Here is a 26,685-nt window from a genome sequence, read left to right as displayed (position 1 = left end):
TTTCACAGAATTCACAGAATTCAGAGTTGAATTATTCTCAGGGAAGTGGGAGGAATGATGCTTTGGAAATGGTGATGAACACACTCAGGTAGATATTTCTACAACACTGTGGTACATAAATACTGGAATAAAGACAGAAATCACCTGAATGGACTGAAGGTAAAATGGAATCTTCAGGATCAGTTCGATATCAGTTAATACCAAAGAATGAAGGAAATGTTTAAAAACTGAAACTGCAATGAATTTTGTTGCCAGACTGGGAATCCCGGAAGGGCAGTAGGAGGGCTTTGGAAGCTTAGAAGAAGTAGAAATTTGATTAGCTCATATTTCAGTATAGCTTCTTAAAGACACACAAATACATTTCCAAAGAGATTTTAAACACAAGATTATTTCATAATGGTATAAGATGTTTTATTACATATTTTGAATAATCAACTTAATGGTTGCATATATATATATATATATATATATATATATATATGGGCAGAAGAAGAGACACTTATCTCTTCATGTGATTCTGGAAAATCTAAGATACAGCACAGATTAATGACACCAATGACCTAGATCATTAAATATAAAGGTCATTTCTTTGGTGCTTATTTTGCTAATTTTTTACCTTTCTTTTTAAAAAAATTTACTTCCACTGCCTTTAGAAGCACCACAAATTTCTTATTTTTCTCTTTTTCCTTCTAATTTTCTAGCCACTCCTTCCTACTTTAGGTTCCTTTTCCTTTTCATCCTTCCTAACATCGGTTATTGTTAAGCATTATAGGCCTGTTAGATTCTCATTGTACATAAAATATCTCAGTAATCACACCCAATTTCGTTAATTAAATTACCATTTATAACCAAGTACCTACCAACTTATTCCATTGGGTGTTTCATAGGCACTAACCCAATGTATGAAGGACTGAAAACAATTTAACCCTGTTATCCCCATGTACCTAACTCAGGAAGCGACCCTGGCTAGTCAAGTCAAAAAACTGGGTAACATTCACTGATTTCCCCTTCTTCTATAATGTCCTTTATATGTATCTAAGACTTATATCCACTGAACCTCTCAAATCCAGCATCTGGCTGATCTTTTCATTCTCAAAAGAACCCTTCTATTCTAGGCTTATTATTACTGCCCTGAACAATTAAAACCCATCTCCAAATCATATTCCCCGTCACCTTTCTTGCTCACCTCTAGGCTATCCTTTACCCTGTAGACAGGATGATCTTACTAAAACGCTAGTTTAATAGTATTCTACCCAAACTTAAACAAAGAAGCAACAAAACGAAATGTTTTCACATGGCACCCTTCTGATATAATCCCAAACTAGTAGGATTGACACAATAATGAACTGGTTTCTGCATGTCTCTCCAGAACCATGTCTTCCCATACCTGCTTGCCTTCTTTGTTTTCTCTTGTCCTTTCTATCACCTTTGGGTCTTTGCAAATACTATTTCATCTTCCCAAAGGACTAACTATTTCCTTGAGAAAGGTTTCCATAATACTCTAGGACTCACTCGAGGTTCTTCTAGTTGTATTTCACAGAGGTCTATTTTTCATTCATGGTGTAGTCTTTTTCACTGTGCATGGTAAATTGCTATTTGCTGCTCTCTTTCAGCAATAAGTGGTACCTCCTGGATGGTAGGACTGCATTTTTTTTCTACCATGTATTTCTACTGATTCCACTGCATTTAGCATGGTGCCTGGCTTATAATTAGTGCTCAACAGTTTTTTTTTTTCAATGAATAAAATTATAAAATATTATAGAGATGTGGGGCAAATGCTAATATAAAATATTTGATTTTTTAAAAAATATTTTATATTTATTTATTTATTTGTCAGAGAGAGCGAGAGAAGGCACAAGCAGGCAAAGTGACAGGCAGAGGGAGAAGCAGACTCCCTACTGAGCAAGGAGCCGGATGCAGTTACACTCAATATAAGTTAAGGGTAATATTTTTCTGTTCAAGTTGTGATTTTCTAGCAGCTGATTCCAATTCACAGAGCCAAAGTTTACGGAAGTTTTCCATACTATCCCTCCTGAGAAGACTATGCCCCCACTCAAAAATCTTAATATATGTAGTGCAGATTCCTGGTACTTACACTTCCTTCATTTGTGTGCTAATGTTGTATCTTGAAGGATTCCCCCATACTTTATATAACTTTCTCACTTTATAACATTTGTTTCCATTTTCTCCTTGGGTGTGTTATTTTGTCGGCAAATTTTCTGTCTCCAGGCTAGGCTGTGCAAGTGGGACAAATACCACTAGCCACTGGGAGTAGAGGTGCATGGTGCTATCAGTTCTGCCTGGGTGGCCATTCAAAGAAACAAGTTCCTTTACTTGAAATTAACAGGAGGTTGTTAGGTATTGGGTTTCTTTAACAGTATTTGAAGTGAGCTGTTATTCTTTTTATCTCTTTTAAAAAGTTTTATTCTTTAGTATACCATTAAAAGAACTGGTGTGGAGCTCTTATCTCAAAGGACAGACTGTGGCAAGATCAGAAGATAAAAGTAAGGGGAAACTTTCGGAAGAATAGAAACATCTGACTCAGGGTTAATGCATTAAAACATGCAATGAGTGAGTACCCCCTTTTTTTTTTTGAAAAACATAACATTTTACTTAAGAGTCGTAGGCTAAATTGACATTTTTTTCATAGGATGATAAAATAAAGCTACACAACTGATAACTAAAATAGATACCATAAATCATTATTTTAAAAAACCAATTTTTTTGTTTTTGCAGCAATGTTAAATGTTAATTAATAGAATATAGCAACTCAGGAAGTAGGAAATGAAACAATCTTGCTCAAAAGTGGAAGATCCAAACTGCAAATAATCTAAAGTTGAGAAATTTAGATCTCCATTTAATATGCAGCTACAAGCCCCACAGAAAAGGTGAAATGAGAAATGACTCTTCATATGCAAGTGAAGGTCTAACTCTTTTAATTAAATTTTTATCTGATACCGAAGGACAACAATCTGAAGCAAAAGTGAAGACATATCTACCTATATATTCATGAACAGATGCCCCACCTTGTGCAAACATACCTAACAGAGTGTAAGCGTGTGGGGTCAGAGAGCAAAATGGAGTCTCTCCTGGTAGGCAGGAGGCTGTGTCAAGCAATGACACAAGCAGTTAAAGGTACAGCAGTTAAAAGATATCACCAGGACCAACATTAGCTGATTCCCCAAAACTGATGAGGAACAGAACCAGAGGAGGTCTGCAAGGGCCCACGATTGATTAAATCCCTTTAAAAAAGGGAGGATTTTGGCAACAAACTGTCTGACTCTTCAGATCTACCTCCCTATGTCTGACCACTTAAAAAAGGCAAATCCCACAAAAGGCTCTGCCTCATTGATCCCTGAACAGAGCTGTGGTCCTTCACCGCTTGAGCAAGAAGTAGGCGGTGCCCAGAGCTGACTCTGACATAGACCGATTTCTTATCTCAACTGCATGCCCACAGACTGACTTAGTTTTCCATTCGATCAGTTCCTGCACCTTTCTGTTACCTTGCTGGTTGTGTGATTTGTCTTGCGTCCTGCTCTGTGCGCTGTGTGAAAAGCCAAGTTTTATCACATGGTGAAATGTCGTGGAATTTGCAACCCTGAACCTGCCTTATAATTGTGATTAACATGGCTTTCTGATTGAACAAAGCTGGCACCCCAACACTGATGAGGAGCAGAACCAGAGGAGGTCTGCAGGGGCCCAAGATGGATTAAATTCCTTTAAAAATGAGAGGAAAGACACAACTTGTGTGTGAACCTTAGCGTGCTCGTGATACGAGGCGATCCAAGAATGCGGCATAAGTGAAAAAATAATAAAATAATTTAACTGACATGAGAGAAGTCTTTGCATAAACAGACAGTGGTAATGTTTTAGGAATAACTGAATTCTCTGCACCTACCAAAAACAAAACAAAAACCCTCAACTAGCTAAAGAAATTAATTTGATTTGCTCTTCAAAAATTCCCTTTTTGGGTTTCTGTTTTAAGCATTAAGATTTTAATTTGTAAATTTGAAATAAAGACAATTGAATCTGATAAATTGGACATTATTTCCTCAGCAAGATGGGAGGGTACATGGATGGCCACTGTTTTACCTTACTTTTCCTTTTTTTTTTTTTAAGATTTTATATATTTATGCATTTAAAGATTTTATTCATTTATTTGACAGAGATCACAAGTAGGCAGAGAGGCAGGAAGAGAGAGAGAGAGAGGGAAACAGGCTCCCCGCCAAGCAGAGAGCCTGATGAGGGACCTGATCCCAGGACCCCGAGACCACGACCCGAGCCGAAGGCAGTGGCCCAACCCACTGAGCCACCCAGGTGCCCCTAAAGATTTTATTTATTTATTTGTGAGAGAGTGAGAATGAGCAAGCGAGAATGAGCAAACACACAGAGGGAGAGGGAGAAAGAAGCCTGCTGAGTAGAGCCTGACTTGGGTCTTGATCCCAAGACCTAAAAGGCAGATACTTAACTGACTGAGCCACCCAGGTGCACTTGTTTTACCTTCCTAGTGCATGGAGTTCCAGTTTCAGCCTGGAAGTATGAGTAAGTACTGACCAAAATGGGGATTAGAAAATAATAGTTAACATAGTAAAATCTATAATGACAAGACGCTTAAGTGATCTAGTGGAAAGAAATGGGCTTTGGTGTCAGAATATCTTCTGTAAGTTTCTCATTTCAAATCATGTCCAGCCATTTGACTTTGCCCAACTTAACTCACCCTACCTCTTCATTTAATTAGTAGAGATAATAACATCTTAGCAAATTTGTTATAGAAAGTAAATGTGTTAATATGTGAAAGCACTGTCAGGAGCTAGAAACCTGATAAAATTTCCTCTTTTCATTTATTTCCTTTCTTCTCCTTCTCATTCATTCTCTATTGATGTTTTTTAATGTAGATTGTTCAAGAGTTCAGAGTATTTTCAGGTTGCCTCCTGAAGTCTATGGGAATACTAACTTTCAAGAACAGATAAGTGACCATCTCGATTTATCAGGACCAAACAGAAATTTATATAAATAAATAATTTTGGTCTTTATGCATTTTTACACTTTGGTAACACATCTGAAAGATACAATTTTAGAATAGTTAAACAGTTTGAGAAGAAAAAAAATACTATTATATCTTCATCCAAAGATTTCTTAGATATGGATCCGTAAGTAGATAAAATTTGGATCTCATAAGTCCTTTACTTTTTTGTTGTTCTATTACAAATCTTAAAATACAAACATATTTATCACCATGTACATTTTATGTTTAAGTTTTAGTTATTAATTTGCTCTTGTTGACATGATAATCTAGTTATACTTATTTCATATGCTAGATATAGGAAAACCATAAAACTACTATAGTTCCAAATAAACAGCATGTTCAAATTTTAAACTGTGTTTGGATAGGCATTTCTAATTTTGTGGATTATAATATCTTTATTTCCTTATAATTTTTTCTTTGCATTATGTTCATAACTCAATTTTACATAAGTTTTACATTTTACATTTATTTTTTACATTTTAAATTTATTATTTGTTTACTAATTATTTGCACTGTCTTTAATGTGGTATCTTCCCATGATGAAAGATGTTTAACTGATATTTCATGAAAAGAAGCATAGTACTGTGAATAGGCATGCTCTCTAATAGTGTGAGATGGTATGTCTTCTTTTTTTTTTTTTAAAGATTTTATTTATTTATTTGACAGACAGAGATCACAAGTAGGTGGAGAGGTAGGCAGAAAGAGAGAGGGGGGAAACAGGCTCCCTGCTGAGCAGAGAGCCCAATGCGGGGCTCAATCCCACAACCCTGGGGTGATGACCTGAGTCGAAGGCAGAGGCTTAACCCACTGAGCCACCCAGGTGCCCCTGATGGTATGTCTTCTTAAACAAGGATGTGTACTCTAGTCATGAACAGACTATGCTACAAAGCATTGAACATTGGCATTAGTTCCTCCAGATTTTGTTTAACCCCCCTTTCTCTGTTATCTATCATTTCAAGTTATTGAACATGTACATTATGAAGATGCCCTTCATAATGTCATGAGATTGTCACAATTCTCTAATTGCTAGAAAATCTTTACTTTTATGCTCAGCTTCAGTGAGGGTCCTCTGCATATATTTTTGTAAGCGTTTTGGTTCAAAATTTTTAGTTTTAATCAGGACAAAAAATGATAGAAAGAGAAGCTACTGTGAATTAAACAATACAAACTGAAAAATTATGATCAATCAGTGCTCTATAGCATGTTGATAAATAAGAGAAAGATACTTTGTAGGTAGACTCTTTGATGTTGAAATAATTTTATATTCTTTTATATATTGAATTATCAAATATTTGTGTTGATCGTTTTACTACAATCATCTTTTATCTCTTCTGGTTTTCTTCCTTATTAAGTAAATAATTTTCAGTTCCTGATCACTAAAGATCGAAGATCAATTTTGATTTTTCCATCTTATTTTCCATTTGTAGATATCTGATTATATCAAGAATAGGTTCACAATAAGAGAATTTAAATATGTATACCAATATTTGGTAAAGTCAACACTGCTTTACAGTGTTCATTTTTGTCATTTGACAATAAATATACATTTGTAAGTTTTAAGCTAATTTTCTGTAAATGTCTTAACATAAGGAAGGCCAATTGTAAAGATGATGTTCAATTTAATGTTTAAAAGTAATAATTTTTCTCACTGTTACATTATTTATTCATTATATATAAATGATGTCTATTGTACTAAGAGTAGAAATAGTAGAAAAGAAGCGTAATTCAATAGAGAAGGTATAAAACAATCAACGTGGCTCCATGTAATAATTTCAGTAGAGATCAAAAAGCCAATCTTAATTTACCCAAAGTCTATTATAAGCCTAAGTAATAGAATATCTGAACCCAAATTTGATGGAGATGATAAAATTAGGACTTGTACTTCATTGAATTTTAATCATTTTTAAAAGTGTTAGGTTTCTTTGACTTCTATAATGTTTACTTTGTAATAAAACCCTTTATATAATTACAAGGTCTGAATAATTTATTTCTGATAACTCAAATTTATAAGTAAGCAGAGCATTGTAAATTGTTATTTTTAGTAACAAATAATTTGAAAATGAAATCTGAGATTGCCAAATCCAGTGTTATAAATAGAATAGAATGTTAGAAAATCCTGCAAATAATGTTTTTTTTGGTTTGTTTGTTTGTTTATATTATTTCCCCCTCATTCTTTATTTCAGGTTTCATTAATATGATTCAAAGTCTTCAAAAAAAAGTTTTCATAAATAAAATGAATTATTTTATGAAACATTCATTTCCCAGAGGCTATCTTTTCTTAGGTGAAAAAGGAGAGTAAAAGATTAAAAAATAAACAATAAAACAAACTCAAGTTGAATATTCAGAGCTTTGGAGATTTTGACTGAGGGAAAAGAAAACCTTATTTCTGTTGTAATGTTAATATTTTGATCAACCTTTGCTCTTTTGATGTTACTGTTTGCTCACCTCAGCTCAGGACACTTAAATCCTAAACTTGCAAACTGAGCCCTGTCAAGCCCTAGAGCTAATCTTGAGGAATGCAGCCAGGACTTAAGAAATGGAAGGTGTTCCTTCAGAGCCCCATTCTCCAGGCCCTGCTGGCCTGATACAATTGTGAGGGCCAGTTCTCACTACAATGTTCTGTATTTCCTTCTGTTTTTCCTCTGACTTAATATGTCTTTACGGAACCTTTCTCAGCTTTTGCCAAATCCTGCTCGAACTCAGAACACTCTGTAGGCCCTCTGACTTGCAGTTCGAGTCGCCAGATTTAGCAAGAACCAAACAGACAACAACAACAAACAGAACTACCAGTTAAATATGAATTTGTTGCTTAGCTCAACAACACGTAATTTAATTCTTTTAATATAGTATGCCCTGTGCAAATTTATGGAGGATACCTAACACTAAGAAAAATCATTTGTTGTTTAGCTGAAATTCACATTTAACTAGGTATCTTGTACTTTATCTGGCAGTGCTACCTGTAGTATGTGTCTGGAAATATGTCAGCTACTTTGCATAAAGTTTTTTTGAATTTACATGCTAACCCAGAAGATAGGTATTAGCACCCCCATATTAAAGATGAGGAAACTAAGGACATAAAGGATTCGATTATTTGCTCTTTCCCTTTCCCAATGGCACACACAAATCCTAATAGAGAGGGGGCGAAGTATAGGGAAGAGAGAAGTATCTGTGTTCTCCTATCAGACCACAGGATTCAAACTGGGGATCTTGGGTTTTCATTAATATCTGTAGGAATCGGGGGCAGCTTGAGCTCTGTAAGCTTCAGTGCCCTATCACCCCATCTGTTGATGACCACCATACTTCCTTAGAGAGTTGCGTAATGGAAGTGAAGTCCTAAGCAGACCACCAGCACATGTTAACAGGTAATGTATTTTCATTGATGCTATTAATACAAACAATAGTCTAGGCTTAAAATTGTTAATCCAAAGGCTTCTCAGTACTTTCTTAAGCAGATTCTGACCACACAGTAAGGCCAAATTACTATTACTTATAGGTCCCTTGCAAAGAGTGTTGCTTGAGGCCTCAGTTATTTTAATTATAACCACATTCATCTTATGTTAACAAATTAATTTTCCTGACAAGCATTGCACAATATTTCCTTGAGTGTGAAAGGATACCTAGAAGGCATTCCACAGCATGTTATTTGATCTCAGGGTTAATATTGCGTTATCATTGTCACTAGCTGAATAGGAAAAGGATGGGACTTCAAGTTGGGAAGAAATAGGGACCCCATCTAGGCTCTGAGATTATTTCAGGGGTACAGACACTGAGACAGAACAAAAATAAAGACAAGAAAGCAAAACCAGATGCCCTGTCTCAACTGCAAGGGTTCAAATATTTTTCTAATAATTACATTGTAACTACAGAAAATAGAAAACAACCACAAAAAAAAATGACCAGGCCTTGAAGAAGTTAACTATAAAGATTAACCAGACCTAGCAAAACCTACCTATAGATCATAGATGTCACAGAAAACAGAAAGACTCTCACACAATGATAAGCATCATGTCTAGTTCCAGATCCCTGACCCATCGGTAAGTTCCTGGTAAAATTCTAACAAAAGTTCAGAGATAAAAAGCTTAGGTGGCACCCCGGTCAACCCCTCTCACTCCTGAGAGTATTTCCTTTATCCTTGCTTAATAAAACTCTTTGCTTTGCTCACTCTCCTTTGTCCTTGAGATTCACGCTTGGACTCTGTGAGAAAAGAACCTTGCTTCCCTGCTTCATAGTATCAGAGGTTACGGTCCCCCTAGTTGCTTGTCTTGCTGTTCCTGTGACCTCTCAGACTGTTGCAAAGTTGCTTGCTTTCTGCCTCAGCTCTCAAAAAACTACTGCTTCTGATTTGTTTCCCATTTTAAAAAACAAACGAATAATTCTTTTAGAATTTGGGGCACATTACAAAGCCAAAAGATTCCAAATGATGAAATACCACCTTCTCAGTGGAATAAATATCAAAGAAATATCTCAGGATAGCTTTTTTTTTTTTTTTTTTTTTGATGTTCCGATTATTTCGGTGGTGGTTTTGTTTATTTTCCCTTTGATTCCCTATTCTTGATTCCATTAATTTGTGCTCTGCAACATCCAAGTTACCAGCAGCTTGACTTCTAACTAAGTAGTGTGCATTATATGGAGATGCATTGTTTTCTAAAACAGAAAATAAGTAAATAAGTACAATTAAGTAGATGGTTATGATGCTGATACAAAACCAAAATAGTCACATTAATCACTCACTGTATTAGTCCCATCAGCACATAGACATGTCGCAATATCTCCCATCAAAAAAGCAAAACAAGGGTGTCTGTGTGGCTCAGTCAGTTAAGCATCTGCCCTTGGCTCAGGACATGATCCCAAGGGCCTGGGATCGAGCCCCACATTGGGCTCTCTGCTCCTGGGGGAACCTGCTTCTCTCTCTCCCTCCACTGCTCCCCCTGCTTGTCCATGCACACTTTCTCTCTCTCTCTCTCTGTCAAATAAACAAACAAACAAACAAATAAATAAAATCTTAAGGTGGGAGGGGCAAGAACAACTGTGAAAAAATTGGCATCACTAGAGCCACTGAGCAACCACTGCAGACAAACTGCCTTATGTGCCTTTGTTTGCTCGGGGCCAAACCTTTGTACTTGCTAAAAAAGCAAGTGCTTTAAGCAATTGTTTTAGAAATCGGTGGGAAAACAGACATCCTGGTCATAAGACTGAGACTTGTGGACTTTCTGAAGATAAAATCTGCAGTCCACTCATGTATAACCTGGAGTAATCTGCGACTTAACACCTGCAGAAGCAGTACTAACAACCACAGAAAAACTTTGTCTTTCCTTCAATTGATGGAATTACCCCCTTTTCTTTCCTCACAAAACTGCCTTGTTTTCACCTGCAAGTGAAACACTATTTGGGTCTCTCCCTGATTCTGTGGGTTCTGTGCGCCCCGAATTGCAATTCTTTGATCCCAAATAAACACTCATTTCCCTCTCATCCTGGCTCTTAATTTTAAGTTGACACAATCAAAAAGGCTCCTGCCCTCTTTTCTCTGCCTCCCAGATTTGATCTCCCGACTTGACTTCAGGGTAAGCCTCTTCGAAAACTTGATTCAAACTGAAATTCCTTGTTCCTCTTCTCCTTTTCTCTTTGGAATCTCCATTAAAGTTTTAGTTCCCAACCCCTCCATCAAAAATCCTATGCCTTTGCCGCCCAAAATCTCCACATTTCCAAACCCAAAGACCTTTGTGTACAGTTTCATGTAGTTTTCATTATATCTATTCATTATATTTAATACTTTCATTACCCCTTCCTTGATACGTTTTGAAATGAAATTACCCCATCCTTGAAAGGTTTTCTTCATTTGCTCTTGGGGAGATAACTTGTTCTCCTAGTTGCCTTTCTAACTCATTGATTACTCATTCTCTCTGCTGGTTGCTCTTTTTCCTCCTGACCTCTAGGCTTGGAGTGCACAGGCATCTGCTCCGTCCACAACCTCTATCAATCTCGTGGCTTTAAATACCATCCTCATGCCCTTAGATACCAAATTTATATCTCTAACTGCAACCTTTCCCCTGAGTTCTAGACAACAGTGTCAGAATTGTTATTTTATTACTCCAAGTATCTATAAAATAGACATCTTAAACCTACAACGTTTCAAATAGCACTTTGGGTTACAAAATCCCAACCATCTCCTCCCACAGGCATCCCTATCTCAGAAAATGGCGCTTCTTGTGGCTTAGACTAAAAATTTTGGGACATCTTTGCCATCACTTACTCTTTCACATCCCACACCCAGTCTGTTAGTAAATCCTACGAGATCTTTCTTCAAAGTACAGGTATGTCTTGTTTTATGGTGCTTCTCTTTGTTGCCCTTTACAAATACTGCATTTTTTACAATTGAAGGTTTGCAGCAACCCTGCCTCCAGCGAGGATATTTGCATATTTTTTTTCCAGTAGCATTTACTCATTCTATGTCTTTGTGTCACATTTTGGTAATTCTCACTACATGGCAATTTTTTTTCATTATTTTTATTATATTTGTTATGGCTATCCATGGTCAGTGACCTTTGATGTTACTATTGTAACTGTTTTTGGTCACTACAAAGATTGTCCATTTAAGACAGAGAACTTAATCAACAGATGTATGTATTCTGTCTACCAAACATTGCTTACCCTCTCTTCAGGCCTGTATATTATATGACCCAACCATACAAAAAGTTTTAACTTGTGATTAACAAGTACTCTATAAAAAATGTAGATTTTCATATCAAGGACTTTTACAAAATGTCTGATTTTCATACCTCCAGAAACATTATGAAACCAGTACAAGCATGATTGGAATTGTGGCTTTTAAACAAGCAAGGAATTCTAACACTTGTAATGCCATTGGGTTATTTTGTTGGTTTGTGATGGTTTACCAGATAAAATATATTTTGGTAGCTAATATTTTAACTCTAGTCATAAAAACAAATATTATTTTGGTAGCAATCCTTAGAGACTGATACACCAAAAATAATGTAATTTGTATAAGATAAAGACTCAATTGTTTTTATATAACAAAGGTCTGTAGACAAGTTAATACAGGCATTTCATTTACAATAAATCTACAGATTATCATACCAGGTTAATAGTATCTATCATACTAATAGGAAGGAGTCTAGGTAAAATATTAACATATAAATAAAAATCAGGTGTAGTTATGCTTTTTAGCACTAGGATCTTGAGTGTTATTGATTAGGAGGAAAACTGAAGCAAGAATAATTTCTTAGAACTCATAAATCTGACCAAACACATTTTAGTTATATCTAATTATGAAACAGTCAGAGAAATCGTATTTTATACAGTAAAATATTTAAATTCACATTTTGGCTACTGCATTTTGTTACTTAGTGAAATATGACGTATTACTTCATACCTTACAGGTCTTCTGAAGTATTGCATTTATATGTCACTGAAATAATGACTTCGATTTTTAAAATAATAATTCATTAATTCTACTGTCAGACTGAACTTTAGATTTACAAGTGCACTGAATGCTATATTTTTTCCCAAATACAGAAAACATTTCGAAAACCATATAGAACAAATCACATTGTTATTTCCAAGTAAATAACTCCTGTCAATGTGATTTTTCATGTTTTAATGAGCCCCCTTATATTATAAAAACATTAGTTCTCCCCTACTTCACTGTGATAAAGTATTTCAAAACATTTAGTCAAATGTATTTTAGTTTTATAGCTATCTTCATAGATGCAACCCTTGGCAGGGATCTGGTATTTTCTTCTCAGATGACTGTCACTGATGGTAAAATATTGCAGCCCTCTAAAACGGTTTTGCAAGTGATCCTATGTACACATTAAACTGTCCCATAATGTAATTCCTCCTTTTCAAATAAGTTACACTAATGCATGTATATATATTTAAAAAAAAAAATTATTTATTTATTTGACAGAGAGAAACACAGCAAGAGAAGGAACACAAGCAGGGGGAGTGGGAGAGGGAAAAGCAGGCTTCTTGCCTAGCAGAGAGCCTGATGTGGGGCTTGATCCCAGGACCCTGGGATCATGACCTGAGCAAAAGGCATAGGCTTATCGACTGAGTCACCCAGGCACCCTGCATGCATTTTTTTAACCTACAAAAAATCTGTTAAACTTAAGGTACTTTACACTGCAGCTACTATTCATTTTTTATTCCTTACAGAGTAATTTCACATCTAATTCCTCAGGAGGGGGGCAGAATTTGAAGTGATAGAACACTGATGCTGTCATGATAGCAATAAAATAAATCCAAGGGGATTGGAACTCTGACCCTTTTGCAAAGTCATCAAAATATTTCAGTTAGGTTAATTATGATAATGTACCACAAATAATTATAGAATCAGAGGGTAAGGATTTTTTTTCTTCACTCTGGAAACCACATGAACTATTATCTGTCAGAAAATCTAATTATAAGCCTGATAATAATTGCACTAGATGGCCAGATGACAGCCTTTCACAAACTTAAACTTGTCTCTACATCTCATGATGTCTAATTTTAGTCTGTTCTCTGCCCTTACCCTTGTAACATTAACCAGGCAGGTATCAGCATGCTGACATGTTAAAATTATTAGTTTGCAACCAAATGCATTTCCTAAGACTGTTTAATGACTGCTTTCAATAAATCATGGTGAAGGCAGCCTGGTGAATGGATAATACAAGGAAATGAAAGTTAATAGTCTAGAGTCATAGTTAATCTTTGTTCTGTCACCTATTAGCTCCAATTCACTTTTCTTCTATGGACCACACACTTCTCATCTGAAATGTTAGATAATGTCATCATTCTGGCATTTTTTCATTCTAATAATAGAACCCATACACTTCATACCTTGCCAGTGTAATGATATCATTCACGTTAACACAATCTTTACCTGCTATCCTTTTGCTATATTTAAGGCAACTCTTATTGAGAAATGTGTTGTAATGTAAGTCCCAGAATATTTATTTTGTTAAGTTAAAACATACAACAAAAATAATTTCAAGTATAATTTGAAAATTAATTTCTTGGTGAAGAGATTTGTGCAAACTTTACATAATGAATAGGGACACATACTAATTCCTACAGAAATTTAGAATGAAAAAGCACTAGTTTTCTATTTACACTTTCTTTGACTTTCCTTAGTTTTTCTATTATCTTTTGAAAATATAAAATGATTGCAGGAGGGGGTAAAATAAGAACACATAAAGAAAATACACTCACTTAAAAAATAAGTGAAGTTGGGGTGCCTGGGTGGCTCTTTGGGTTAAAGCCTCTGTCTTCAGCTTGGGTTATGATCTCAGGATCCTGGAATCGAGTCCCGCATCAGGCTCTCTGCTCAGTGGGGAGCCTGCTTCCTCCTCTCTCTCTGCTTGCTTCTCTGCCTACTTGTGATCTCTGTCTGCCAAATAAATAAATAAAATATTAAAATAAATAAATAAGTGGGGTTGAAATAATTGTCCTTTCAATCACTTTATTTTGTGTGTCATATGTAAGTAAACGAGATAGAATCACACATATTAAACACTAATATTATTAAATCTACTTTGTATTATAAATATTACAAAATACATTATTATTGCATGTCTTCCTACTAGTATAGTGAAGTTACAGCAATGTCTTTGAAGCACCCAATCCTTAATGCATGTGTGTATATGAAGATATATATATCCCAAATATTTTAAATCGGAAACAAAGTTTACTGCATTAGAAGTCTGACAAATCTCTAAATTGTAATCATTATAATTACAATTTAGTATATTAAAGCATGCCTATTTTTAAATTGTCTCAATTATTTAAAAAAAAATGTCGTGCACTAAGAAATTATGGCTTAGCATTTATTTTAATCACACCTACTTTCCAGTACAAAAATCAGGAACTGTTCTTATTGTTTTTAATGGATCAGCGAATCATGGGACTGAAAGTTTAGTCGTATATTTTTGTTTCCTTTTATTAAATTGTTCCATCTGTGATAAGGTTTTTTCCAGTCTAAAGGAATAAATTGGAAATAAATAAAATACATAAGAGTAGCAGCAGATATGCTATAATCAAGTTACAAATACTTTGTTAAGGAATTTTTTTGGTGTCATGATATCAAAATAAGACAAAAGTATGCCATAACATTTATGTCTGGCAAAATATATATATATATATATATATATATATATATATATATATATATATAAAAAAATATTATCCACTTCAGAGAGATTCTGAATAAAGGGATTATCACCAAAAAGACAGAAACCAGTTAGCTGCTTCAACTTTTAGTTTATCTTTATTTGTTTGAAAACTTCATTAATTAATTCCCGTGGAGCTGGGAAGTAAACAATTGTACATTTGGGGGGAGAAGGCAAATTCGATCTTAGATAAGAATAGATTGAAGTAGTTTGTGCCTGGTAGGGGGAAAATATGTTTGTTTGTTTGTTTGTTGTTGTTGTTGTTGTTTAATTGTAAGGGCGAATGCAATTTTCTGTAAATGATAAGGTAACATTTACATATGTCAGTAATGGAGGTCTATTTATATCCCCATTTTATAGATAAGGAAAAATAGTAGGGAGTTTGAAGTAAGTTGCCTAAGGTGATATAAACATAAGATCTGTAGAAAGATGAACACTGGATACATAACGGCTGTCACATACAATTGGGATGACTGTGTAACTTAGCGGTGAATGGCTCCCCTTGAAGTTGTACACTGGAGAAGCTCTGAATAGAGCACCTGGAGAGGATACAGTAAACAAAAGATTATCTGACACAGTGGGAAGCAACAGGAGGGGTCCTGGAATAATGATCCTCCACTATCTTACATTATGCTACTAATTATATTTAGCTATTTTACTTTCTTTAGCTGCTCTGGTATCTCTGATAAATCAAGTTTGATTTCACCAATTTCCTGTATAATTGGGATAGTGCTGAATGGATGTTATTAAGTTCTGCTTAATTTAATTTCTTGCCCATCAGGTTATTGCTTAGGGGCGCCTGGGTGGCTCAGTCAGTTAAACATCTTCATCTGCCTTGGCTCAGGTTGTGATCCCGGGGTCCTGGGATCTAGCCCCACATCAGGCTCTCTGCTGAGCAGAGAGTCGACTTCTCCCTCTCCCTCTGACCTTCCTTCCCCCTTGTTAGTTTTCTTTCTCTTTCTCTCAAAAATAAAGTTATTGCTTGGATGAATGATTGATGGATATATATGTGAATTGATATTTCAACATATAATAGTATAGAGTATTGGGTATAATGCACAATGGACCTGTGTATTATTTGGGTAAGGTTTTAAATTCATTTTCAAAGATGGGATTGAGGGAAAAGTAGGAGCAACCAAAGTACATATAGGTGGTAATTACAATTAGCAAAGGTTTACATGATATTGTGGCTTCTGTTTTGTAAGGAATTTAAAGCACTACAATAGAGATATCATATCTGAATACACTTTAGTGCTATCACAGAATAATGTTTTCTCATTTTTGCCAAGAAGTCAAACTAAAAAGACTTTTATTGTCTTGAAAATTGATAAGATATTCTAAAGTAACTGCAAAAAAAGAGTTTCATGTAACCAAATGAGAAATACAAAGGTTAATGTTCCTTTAAAATACAAATGGGGGAAGTTTGGACTTCTGTGTTTATCCACGATGGAGTGATCTAAACTAGCTTAACCTTCTCACCATAAACAATTATAATACTGGACAAAAACAAAAACAAAAACAGGGCAGTGAGTTTGAGGAACCAGATAACTGGCAGCGCAAGTCTGTGTTCTTTGAATGCAGGGAACTCCAATGTAAACCTGTGCTTACTGCAGTTACTTACATGAGAAGAATTTCTTGTCCAAGATGCAGCATGCGTGAGACGAAACAGTTGAGTAGCTTCACTGAGGTCAAGGGACAGAAATAAGAGTTCCTGGATACAGAATCTGCAATCTGTGGAGGCCGACTCCAAGAAGGAAGGAGTGAGGCTAAAATTCTCTGCAGGGATTTCCTGCAGATTTTTGGCTGAGGCCTGGGCTGATTATGTACAGGGTGAGAGTCTAAGAGGCAGAAGAGAGAGAAGCAGCAGCGGGGCTGAGAGCAGAAGAGAGATGTGAAAAGTTGGAGAGCAAAGCAAATAGCTATCAAAATGTTGTCAACACTTCATTTACATCACATTAGTACCTCTTTAATACTTAGCTGGAGGCAAAGCTAAACCTTACAAGTAAGGAGTACAGGGAGACCTAGTCTACCCCATCCTAACAGATCCTGAAACCAAGTACCTCTAACACCCTAAGTAAAGACAGACTTTTAAGCCTGACTTTTGAATTTAATTCCTACCAAGTTGGAGGATCTATAAAATATCTTGGACCTCCCCTGGATCCACTCCAACATAATATAAAACCATGCCTATTACACATTTGAAACAAACTTTAGTGTATACACAACTTTTAATCGAATCACCTGGTAAAAAAGGAAAACATTCTTCAGTGCAAGCATACTTCTTCTGAGAGGGATAAAATAATATAGTTTTTGCTGCATATAATCCATGAAGTCCACTATAAAGTTGAAAATTATTAAGCATGCAAAGAAAGAGAAAAATAGAAACTGAACCCATGAACCAGATATTGGCTGAGCAAACAAAACCTTAAAACTGTTTTAAATAAGTTCAAGAACTTAAAAAACAATATATTTTTAAATAGGAGACAGGGAGGGACTCTTCTCAAAGAAATGAAATTGTTTTTTAAAAAGGAAATTTTTACCTGAAAACTAAAACAAAATAAAAAACTCATGGGATGGGTTCAGCTACAAACTGGAGAAGGTTGAAATGGTCAGTGAGCTTGTGGAGAAATCAATAAAAAATACTTAATTTGAATAACAGAAGCAAAACTGAAGAAAAGGGAATAGAAATTTAGTGACCTGTGAAATATTAAACTACCTAGTACATGTATAGTTGGAGTCTTAAAGGAGATGAGAATGAGAAAGAGGCAGAAAGAATATTTGATGAAATGCTGACACAAAATACTACAAATGTGGCATTAAAATCAACAAGAAGAGTCTTGGTGAACTCCAGACCCCCCCGCCCAAAAAAAAAGTTATACTGGGAAACATCATGGACAAACTATTGACAATCCAAGATAAAGACAAAATTTTAAAATCAACCCAGAGGGGGCGCCTGAGTGGCTCAGTGGGTTAAAGCCTCTGCCTTTGCCTCAGGTCATGATCTCAGGGTCCTCGGATTGAGTCCCACCTGGGGCTCTCTGCTCAGCAGGGAGTTTGCTTCCTTCTCCCTCTCTCTGCCTGCCTCTCTGCCTACTTGTGATCTCTGTCAAATAAATAAATAAAATCTTTAAAAAAATATTTAAAAAAAAAATCGATCCAGAGGCATGGAAAAAAAAAATTGCATAGAGGGGGAAAATCATATGAATAAAATCTCACTTCACTTCAACACTAGAGATACAAGAAGATAATGGAAAAGAAAAAAAATCAGCTCAATACTCTATATTCTTTTTTTTTTTTCTTAAAGATTTTATTTATTTATTTGACAGAGATCACAAGTAGGCAGAGAGGCCAGCAGAGAGATAGGAGGAAGCAGGCTAAAATCAGCTCAATACTCTATATTCTTTTTTTTTTTTCCTTAAAGATTTTATTTATTTATTTGACAGACAGAGATCACAAGTAGGCAGAGAGGCAGGCAGAGAGATAGGAGGAAGCAGGCTCCCTGCTGAGCAGAGTCTGATGTGGGAATGGATCCCAGGACTCTGAGATCAGGGCATGAGCCAACGCAGAGGCTTTAACCCACTGAGCCACCCAGGCATCCCAGTACTCTATATTCTTAAAAAATATCCTTCAGTGGAGGTCAAATAAAGGCATTTTCAGATAAAAGAAAGCTAATGAATTTGTAGCTAGTCAACCTACACAATGAAAAATCCTTAAGAATGTTCCTCAGCGTGAAGGGAATGATACCAGATGAAAACTAGAATCCACAGGTAAGAATAAAGAACATTAGAAATGGCAATTCTGTGGGTAAATATGAAAGACTATTTTTCCTTTTCTTTTATAAATTTGCCTAAATATAACTGGTGGTTTGAAGCAAATAATGATTTAAGAGAGATTTTATATTATGCATTGCCTAAACATAACAGCAAGGTGAGGAACACTGAGAATACATGAAATAATGTTAGTTTCTTACGTTTGTGAAGTAGTTAGGGTGATGTAGAAATGGGAAATGTGAATTGTGAAGAAAGTGGGAAATGTCAGTTACAAAATGCAGAATGTTTCAGTTTAACGCAAGTTGACTTTCACAAATTAAAGAAATAATTGCTAGCCCTAAAGCAAGCATGAGAAAAAATATTAAAGGTAAATTAAAATGTCTATATAAAAATCAAATGGAATAAAAAAGACTTTCAATTAATGCAAAAAAAAAAGCTGCAAAGGAGCAACAGGAAAAATGAACTTAAGAAAAGGAAGATGATATACTTAAAACCATATTGATAAACACATTAAATGTCAAATGAGTTAATCATACTACCTCAACTTAAGGAAGATTTCTTTAGAAATACAAGTGGGATAAAAGGATAGAACAAAATGTGAAACACAAGTATAGAAAACTTGACATGTTTATCTTGATATTAGACAAAGCCAACTTTGGGATGAAAAGAAACACTTTGTGATGACAGAATGGTCAATTAATCAGGACTACGTAATCCTAAATATGCACAGAAATTAATAACATAGATTTAAAATACTAAAAGAAATTAGCAGAGCTAAATGGGGAAATGAGTAACACCACAATGACAGCTGAAGATGTGAATACCTCTTCGTATTTGAAACAAATAGGCAAAAATATTAGGGAGAATATAAGAAGACCTGAGCAACTGTGAACTAACTGATTTATAGAACACACCATACCAAGTAATGGAAGAGCACATAAACTAATCACCCATCCAGATTGTAAGGGTCATAAAGCATTTTTTTTTTAAATATATTTCAAAGGGGAAGATCTTACAGAGTATTGTCTATTATTAGAATGGAATTAACCTAGAAATCAATAACAAAATATCTAGAAATTATCCAAATACTTGGGAGTTAAATAACAAGTCTACTAAATGACCCATTGGCAAAATAAAAAAATCACCAAAATTATTTTGAATTTAATTTTTTTTAAGGTAGGCTCCAGGCCGACCCAGCATGGAGCCCAACAAGGGACTTGAATTAATGACCCTGAGGTCAAGACCTGAGCTAAGACCAAGAGTCAGACACTCAACCAGCTGAGCCACCTAGGCACCCCTTATTTTGAATTTGATTATAACAAAAATATAATTTATACTAGACATTATTTAAGAAGGAGAATTTGTTAAAGCACTTAATGAACCATGAACTTGAAAACTCGTTTTTCTGAATAATTATTACTGCTCCTAGTTCTACTTTTTTACTTTCTTCATGTGTTATTTTTGGGATATGAAGAAATAGGAATGGGCAGTTTCTCCATCTTGGGATAACTAACATTTGCAATGAATAGTTCTTTGTTGTAGAGGCTATTCTGTGCTTTGCAGGAAGTGTAGCAACATGCTTGGGCTCCTTAGTAGCAACTCCCCTTCCCAGATATGGCACTCAAACACAGATCTAGACATTACTGAATGTTTCTAGAAGTGGGAAGGTGAGGAGGTGTCAGGAGATTAATCTCCCTGCATTGAAAACCACAGAACTAGAACTTCTGTGGTCACTTTTGTAGTCAGATAAATGGGGATGGATTTACAAACTGTACATTTACCAACTTTTTTTCTATTGGAGTTTTCTTAACCATTCTAAGTTTCTGTATTTATTCCTAGGTATACTTTAAAGGAAGATAATGTATACCAGGTGATTAACATTGTGTTTGCCAATAAGTGAACCCTCAACACATACGAAGTATTATTATTTCTGTTTCACTGTGCAAATATGGACTGTAAAGAAACTCCTCAATGAAAATGACATTTTGTGATAGCCAAACTACTTCAAAAAGTTTACATTAATCTTTATGATTTATAATCTCATTGAATGAATTTATCATTATAACTAAAATGTGTAAACCTTCACATACTCCCATGATATTATGCTAATCATGGAAGTAGATTAGAATTCAACAATCTATTCCATTGAGCATTGAAGATTCTCTCTTTGAACTGTTGCTGTGTGTCAAGATATTCATGACATCTGATTCTCAGTATTCTCCATTGTGACATAAGAAAGTATAAATTCCTTGATGATTTCAACATGCAAAATAAAGTTCTTTAAAAATTACAGGCATCAATAATTTTAAGAAAAATATCTCCTTAAATACTCTCTAGAATTGTAAGAAAGAATTTAAAACATAATAAAATGATTTAATATGGATATAGTCTTTAGGGCGAGAACAGAATGAGACAGAAATAACTCTAATGCTTCTCTAGAAATGATGATCCCTCTTCAGCAGAAAATGACGTGGAGAAGTCATAAGATATTGCACAACTACAATTAATAGCCCACGTGTCTTGAACATATGTATGTTTTTTACTCATTCTAGCCTTAACCTGTTTTTGTTCAATGGTTTGACAACCAAATATTTGATAAATATGTCACATACCCACCCAGTACTTTAATGAGTTTCCAGTAAAATCAGTTTCTCTTTTCAGAAGCTAGTTCAGCCTAGTTTGGGAAGCTCAGCATACAATGAAAAAGCTCACCAAGACAAGTTACGGTCAGTAACTTCTGTTGAGAGTGAAAAAGAGGTCTGAAGCAATTGCAACTCTAAGAATTAAAGATACATTAGGTGAAACTTCTGGGTGCTCAGGACCTTAAAAAAAGAGTAGGACTCATGTCATTAAAAAGGAGAGGGGTAGCTGTTCTAAACAGGGTGCAGAACAAGAACAAGACTAGAAGGTATATTAAGCTTGAAATCTTTGGCATTCATGAGATAACTGGCCCACCAAGAAACCAGGTATTGTTGGAGATTATGGGTTGCAGTAAGATTATAGATGTCTTTTAATGACAGAATGAAGAATTTTTGCTTTAGACACAATGGATAGCATTAGAAATTTTTGAGAAGAATTATACCATATAAGAACTTTGTAGAAGATATATTTAGTGACATGAAATAATGAATTTCAGATGGAGGTTGGAAGAGAAAACTAGAACGCAATAGCATCACTATCAACATTCTCCCCAATTATAAAAGATAATATGACAGATTGGATTAATGCATCTATTAATTTGTGAGTTTCTGCAAGTACTCACAGTATTTTAAAAATAGATGCTCAAATTTCTATTTCTTTTGTTTTTCTCTTTGATACGAATTATCCCAATGTATAAAATTCTTTTGGGGGTTACAAAAAAACCCTTATTTTCTATACACATATATTTGTATATTTAAGAGACACAAATAAGAAAATATATTTGAACAGATTATTTTTTTCTGACTCTTGGGGACATAATATCAGAATATTTATAACATATAAGGAAAAAATATGTTCTTCTATCATGTTTCTCACTAGCTAATGTCAGCTATATGATTGCTCAAGCCAAAAGCAGTTTAGCTAAACCTGAAGACCCTTGTAGCTGCTCCTGTCTAACACAGGTCACCTGAAAGCTCTGAATAAACCTATTAGGGAAAAAATTGATAAAATGCCAAATTCTGCATTTGTATTTGAAGTAATCTGAGGGCCAACCCCAACACTGTTTTGCCCTTTGATTTTCCTGAATGGCAATGTGTTTTTCCACCTAGCAGTTACCACTACCTTTGCTTATGAGTATGAGGAGAAGATACATTCCTACATTTCCCTAAACCTTGAAACACTATAGACTTTGAGGTTAAAAAGTATGGTCACTATAACTTTAGCTTTCAAAGTTAACATCTATTTGCATATAAACTTTGGCTAATATTACTACAGTCCTTTGCAGTATTTTAGAAATGAAATCAGAAAATATTTTTTATAAAAGTTCTTTGTGATTTCTTTTAACCACCCTGATGTAAGAAATTGAAATTCATTATATAATATAATAATATTATTAATATTATTTAATAGAATAAAATTATAAAAGTATATTATAAAAACCAAAATTATAAAAATTATAAAAACCAAAAGTAGTTTATGGTCCAAAAAGAGTAAATAATTAAAACATTTATGTGCCTTTAATGACACCTATACCAGACAACAAGCAAAGCTAAGCAAAAACCAAATAAAATCAAACAAGAACAATCACAAAAATCAGCACTTACCCATACTTTGCAAAATTTGCCCAGTGTTTCATTATGGATCTACTCAAAATTTCCTCAGCTTTTGTGTAATTAGCTCTTCTTTCCAGAGGTAAACCAAAGACAAATTCAATTTCGTAACCATGCATCACTCCCATCCATTCTGGCCAAGGAAGTTGGGAGGATCGGTGTTCAAAATAGTAGAAAAAGGCATTATTTCCCAATTCTGATAACTTTTTGGTGAACTCCAAGGCAGGGCATATGATATTATAATCCCCAAGAACATCATCCAATGCATCACGGTATTTTTCAGCTCTCTGATCATCTAACAAGTCCACATAATAAAAAAGGATTGATTCCCTTCCAAATTCACTCACTCCTGGAAAATACATCTTTAAACCTTCTTGAAAGTCTTTTCTAGTTATGATACTGTTGTTATCTTTGCTGAAACCTGGAGCACCGTATACTAAAAAAGCTGTCCCTTCATTTTTATTAACACCCACCAAGATCTGTGCTTTTTTGAACTGTCCAAGTTGGAGTAGTGTATCTGGCATGTCAGTGAGAAAATCACCATCCACAATTGGACCAAAGTTTACAGACAAAAGTGGATCAGAGGGGACAACCAAGACTTCATTCAGTAGAACTTCCTGGGGATCTTTGTTTCTAAGGCATTTGATTATCTCTGTCTCATTTTCTTTAGAGCAACCAATATATTTTGCTAAGGTCAACGTTCTGTTCCTGGCTTCATCAGGAGACATCACTGCCCAAGGGGCATTAGAGGATCCACTTTGCAGAATGGCTCTGGTAAACAATGGCTGACTTCTAGGAGAAAGTAAATGAAGGCTAACTGAACCTGCTCCTGCACTTTCTCCAAAGAGAGTTACACTTTTAGGATTTCCACCAAAGGCTGCTATATTTTTTTGGACCCACTGAAGTGCCAACTGTTGATCAAACAAGCCCATGTTCCCTGGTACCTCGGGATTTCCTGGCAAAGCTAAGAATCCTAGGGCACCCACCCTATAGTTCATTGAAACTACAATCACTCTTTCAACCCAAGCTAGAAATTTGCCATCATAAACAGGCAAAGATGATGTTCCGGTTTGAAAACCCCCACCATAGATCCAGATCATTACAGTCGTATTTTTCGGTTTAGGTGTTGGAACCCACACATTCAGATATAAACAGTCTTCACTGAGATCCGTGTTTGGGTTCCACATCTCTGATCCAGGGAAACCTGGGAAACTCTGATCAGTGTTCTGATAGCAAGAATTTGCATACTTTGTGGCATTCCAAGTATCGGACCACTTGGTCAAGAACTGTGGCTTTTTGAATCGAAGTCTACCAAGAGGTGGCTGTGCATAGGGAATTCCAAGAAAGGCTGTTACCGTGCCACCTAACACCGGCAAGTTGATCCCTCTGACTTTTCCATTCTTGGTGGTAATTATGATGTCTTCTTCTGTGTGTGACTTCCCAATAAGCACCCAGAACAGAAGAAACCGCAAGAGAAATCGGATGCTTATGATTGTACGCTTGCTCTGCATTTTGATTTCTGAAAGAGAGGTAATTAGAAAGTTTTAAAAGCTTCATGCATCAAGTATTATATTTTATTTATGATAATTAACTGAAATACAGTAGTTCTTATTAATCCTGCCAATTATGAAAACTAATAAATCTGCTACTACTATAAAGATTTTGTTAAACAAACACACACACATACACACACACACACACACACACACACATATAGAAAATGCTTGGGGATATTTCAGTTTTCAATTTAGAACAGGAATAAGTGGAATGGAAATTACAAATTATTTCACTTTGGGAAGATTCATTATCAAGTTTCTGTAAGGAAGATTTAGTATTTTAAGGAGGAAATTTGTCCCGGGTATATATACTTTTTTAATCATACACAGACCCACCAAAAGTGGCATTAAGTGGTAGTCAACTCATGAAGATATCATTTCTACTTCAGTTAGAGGAGAAAATATAAGCTCCTGTGTTCTCTGAAATATGTACAGTTCTATTCATGGTCAGCTGACTCTTGACAGACTGTGAAGTAGATTGAGAACCTTTAAAGGTCCTTAGACTTCTGTTAGTAGCATTTTCTTTTTCCATAGTCCTTCCTGTGGTTCTTTTTGCCTCCTGGTTTCTTCCTCTACACAATCCAGAAGAGAATTTGGACAATCTATTCATTGAATATTAAGTAACAAAAATACAACTGTTGTCATCGATTTTAAAAATTGTGAATACTAACAAATCTGCTGCCACTGTAAAGAACTATGGGAAAAACTGGGATAGAGAACTGTGGATATATACCAGACAATTTCCCTGAAAGTGAGTAATGAAGAAAGCCTTCTCTAGCTGAACTACAATGTTAATGGGAGAACCAGCAGCTGATAACACAATGTTTGAGCAGATACTTCAAAAGAATTTTACATGCAGGGATTACTCAATGCACATCTGTTATTTGTTAATTGATCAAAGTATATGCAACTGGTGAGGTTACATGTGTTAACATGGTCAGATTACTTGCATTTTTATAGTGGACAAAATAAGTGAGATTAAGAGGACTAATGCTGAGGAATTACTGGAAAGAGAAGAAGAAGAAAAAGGAATCTTTGAGCCTTACGAAATCAAAACTATTTGACATTTTATTAAATAATATTTATTGATGACATGAAAAGATTGCTTATGGAAATCAAAGTTTTGTTAAAAATTCATAATGTGGAGCTTGGTTCCACCCTCTGTGCATTTAACCTCTAGGCTACTCCAGCTCTCCCAAGATGTCCATCAACAGATGAATGGATCAAGAAGATGTGGTATATATACACAATGGAATACTATGCAGCCATCAAAAGAAATGGAATCTTGCCATTTGCGACAATATATCATGCTTAGCGAAATAAGCGAAATAAGTCAAACGGAGAAAGAAAACTATCATATGATCTCCCTGATATGAGGAAGTGGTGATGCAACATGGGGGCTTAAGTGGGTAGAAGAAGAATCAATGAAACAAGATGGAATTGGGAGGGTGACAAACCATAAGCGTCTCTTAATCTCACAAAACAAACTGAGGGTTGCTGGGGGGAGGGAGGTTGGGAGAAGGGGGTGGGATTATGGACACTGGGGAGGGTATGTGCTTTGGTGAGTGCAAAAGTGTGTGAAGTGTGTAAACCTGGTGATTCACAGACCTGTACCCCGGGGGATAAAAATATATGTTTATAAAAAATAAAAAATTAAAAAAAATTCATAATGTGGAGCACCTGGGTGGCTCAGTGAGTTGGTTTCAGCTCAGGTCATGATCTCATGGGTCATGAGATCTAGCTGCATAGGGCTCTAAGCTCAGTAGGGAGTCTGCTTCTCTCCCTCCCCCTTCTTCTACTCCTGCCCCCCACTCGTGCTCTGCATGCTCTCTCTTCCTCAAATAAATAAATCTATCTTTAAAAAAATTCATATTGTACACCAGAATTTCTTTAAAATTAATAAAACCTAAAAATCAG

General features: G+C 35.3%; 1 protein-coding gene across 1 annotated transcript in view; it reads right to left on the bottom strand.

The window, feature by feature from the left end:
* Nucleotides 1-26,685, bottom strand: part of BCHE (butyrylcholinesterase) — a 58,870-nt gene that overhangs the window by 27,615 nt on the left and 4,570 nt on the right. Inside the window, exon 2 of the mRNA XM_059388066.1 lies at nt 23,207-24,731. Coding sequence (XP_059244049.1) covers nt 23,207-24,731 — 1,525 coding nt within the window. The remainder of the gene's footprint in view (nt 1-23,206; nt 24,732-26,685) is intronic.

Source organism: Mustela nigripes, chromosome 2 (genome assembly GCF_022355385.1).
Source record: "Mustela nigripes isolate SB6536 chromosome 2, MUSNIG.SB6536, whole genome shotgun sequence".
NCBI lineage: Eukaryota > Metazoa > Chordata > Mammalia > Carnivora > Mustelidae > Mustela > Mustela nigripes.
The sequence above is the reverse complement of the archived record's forward strand: the minus strand, read 5'-3'. Positions and strand labels throughout refer to the sequence as shown.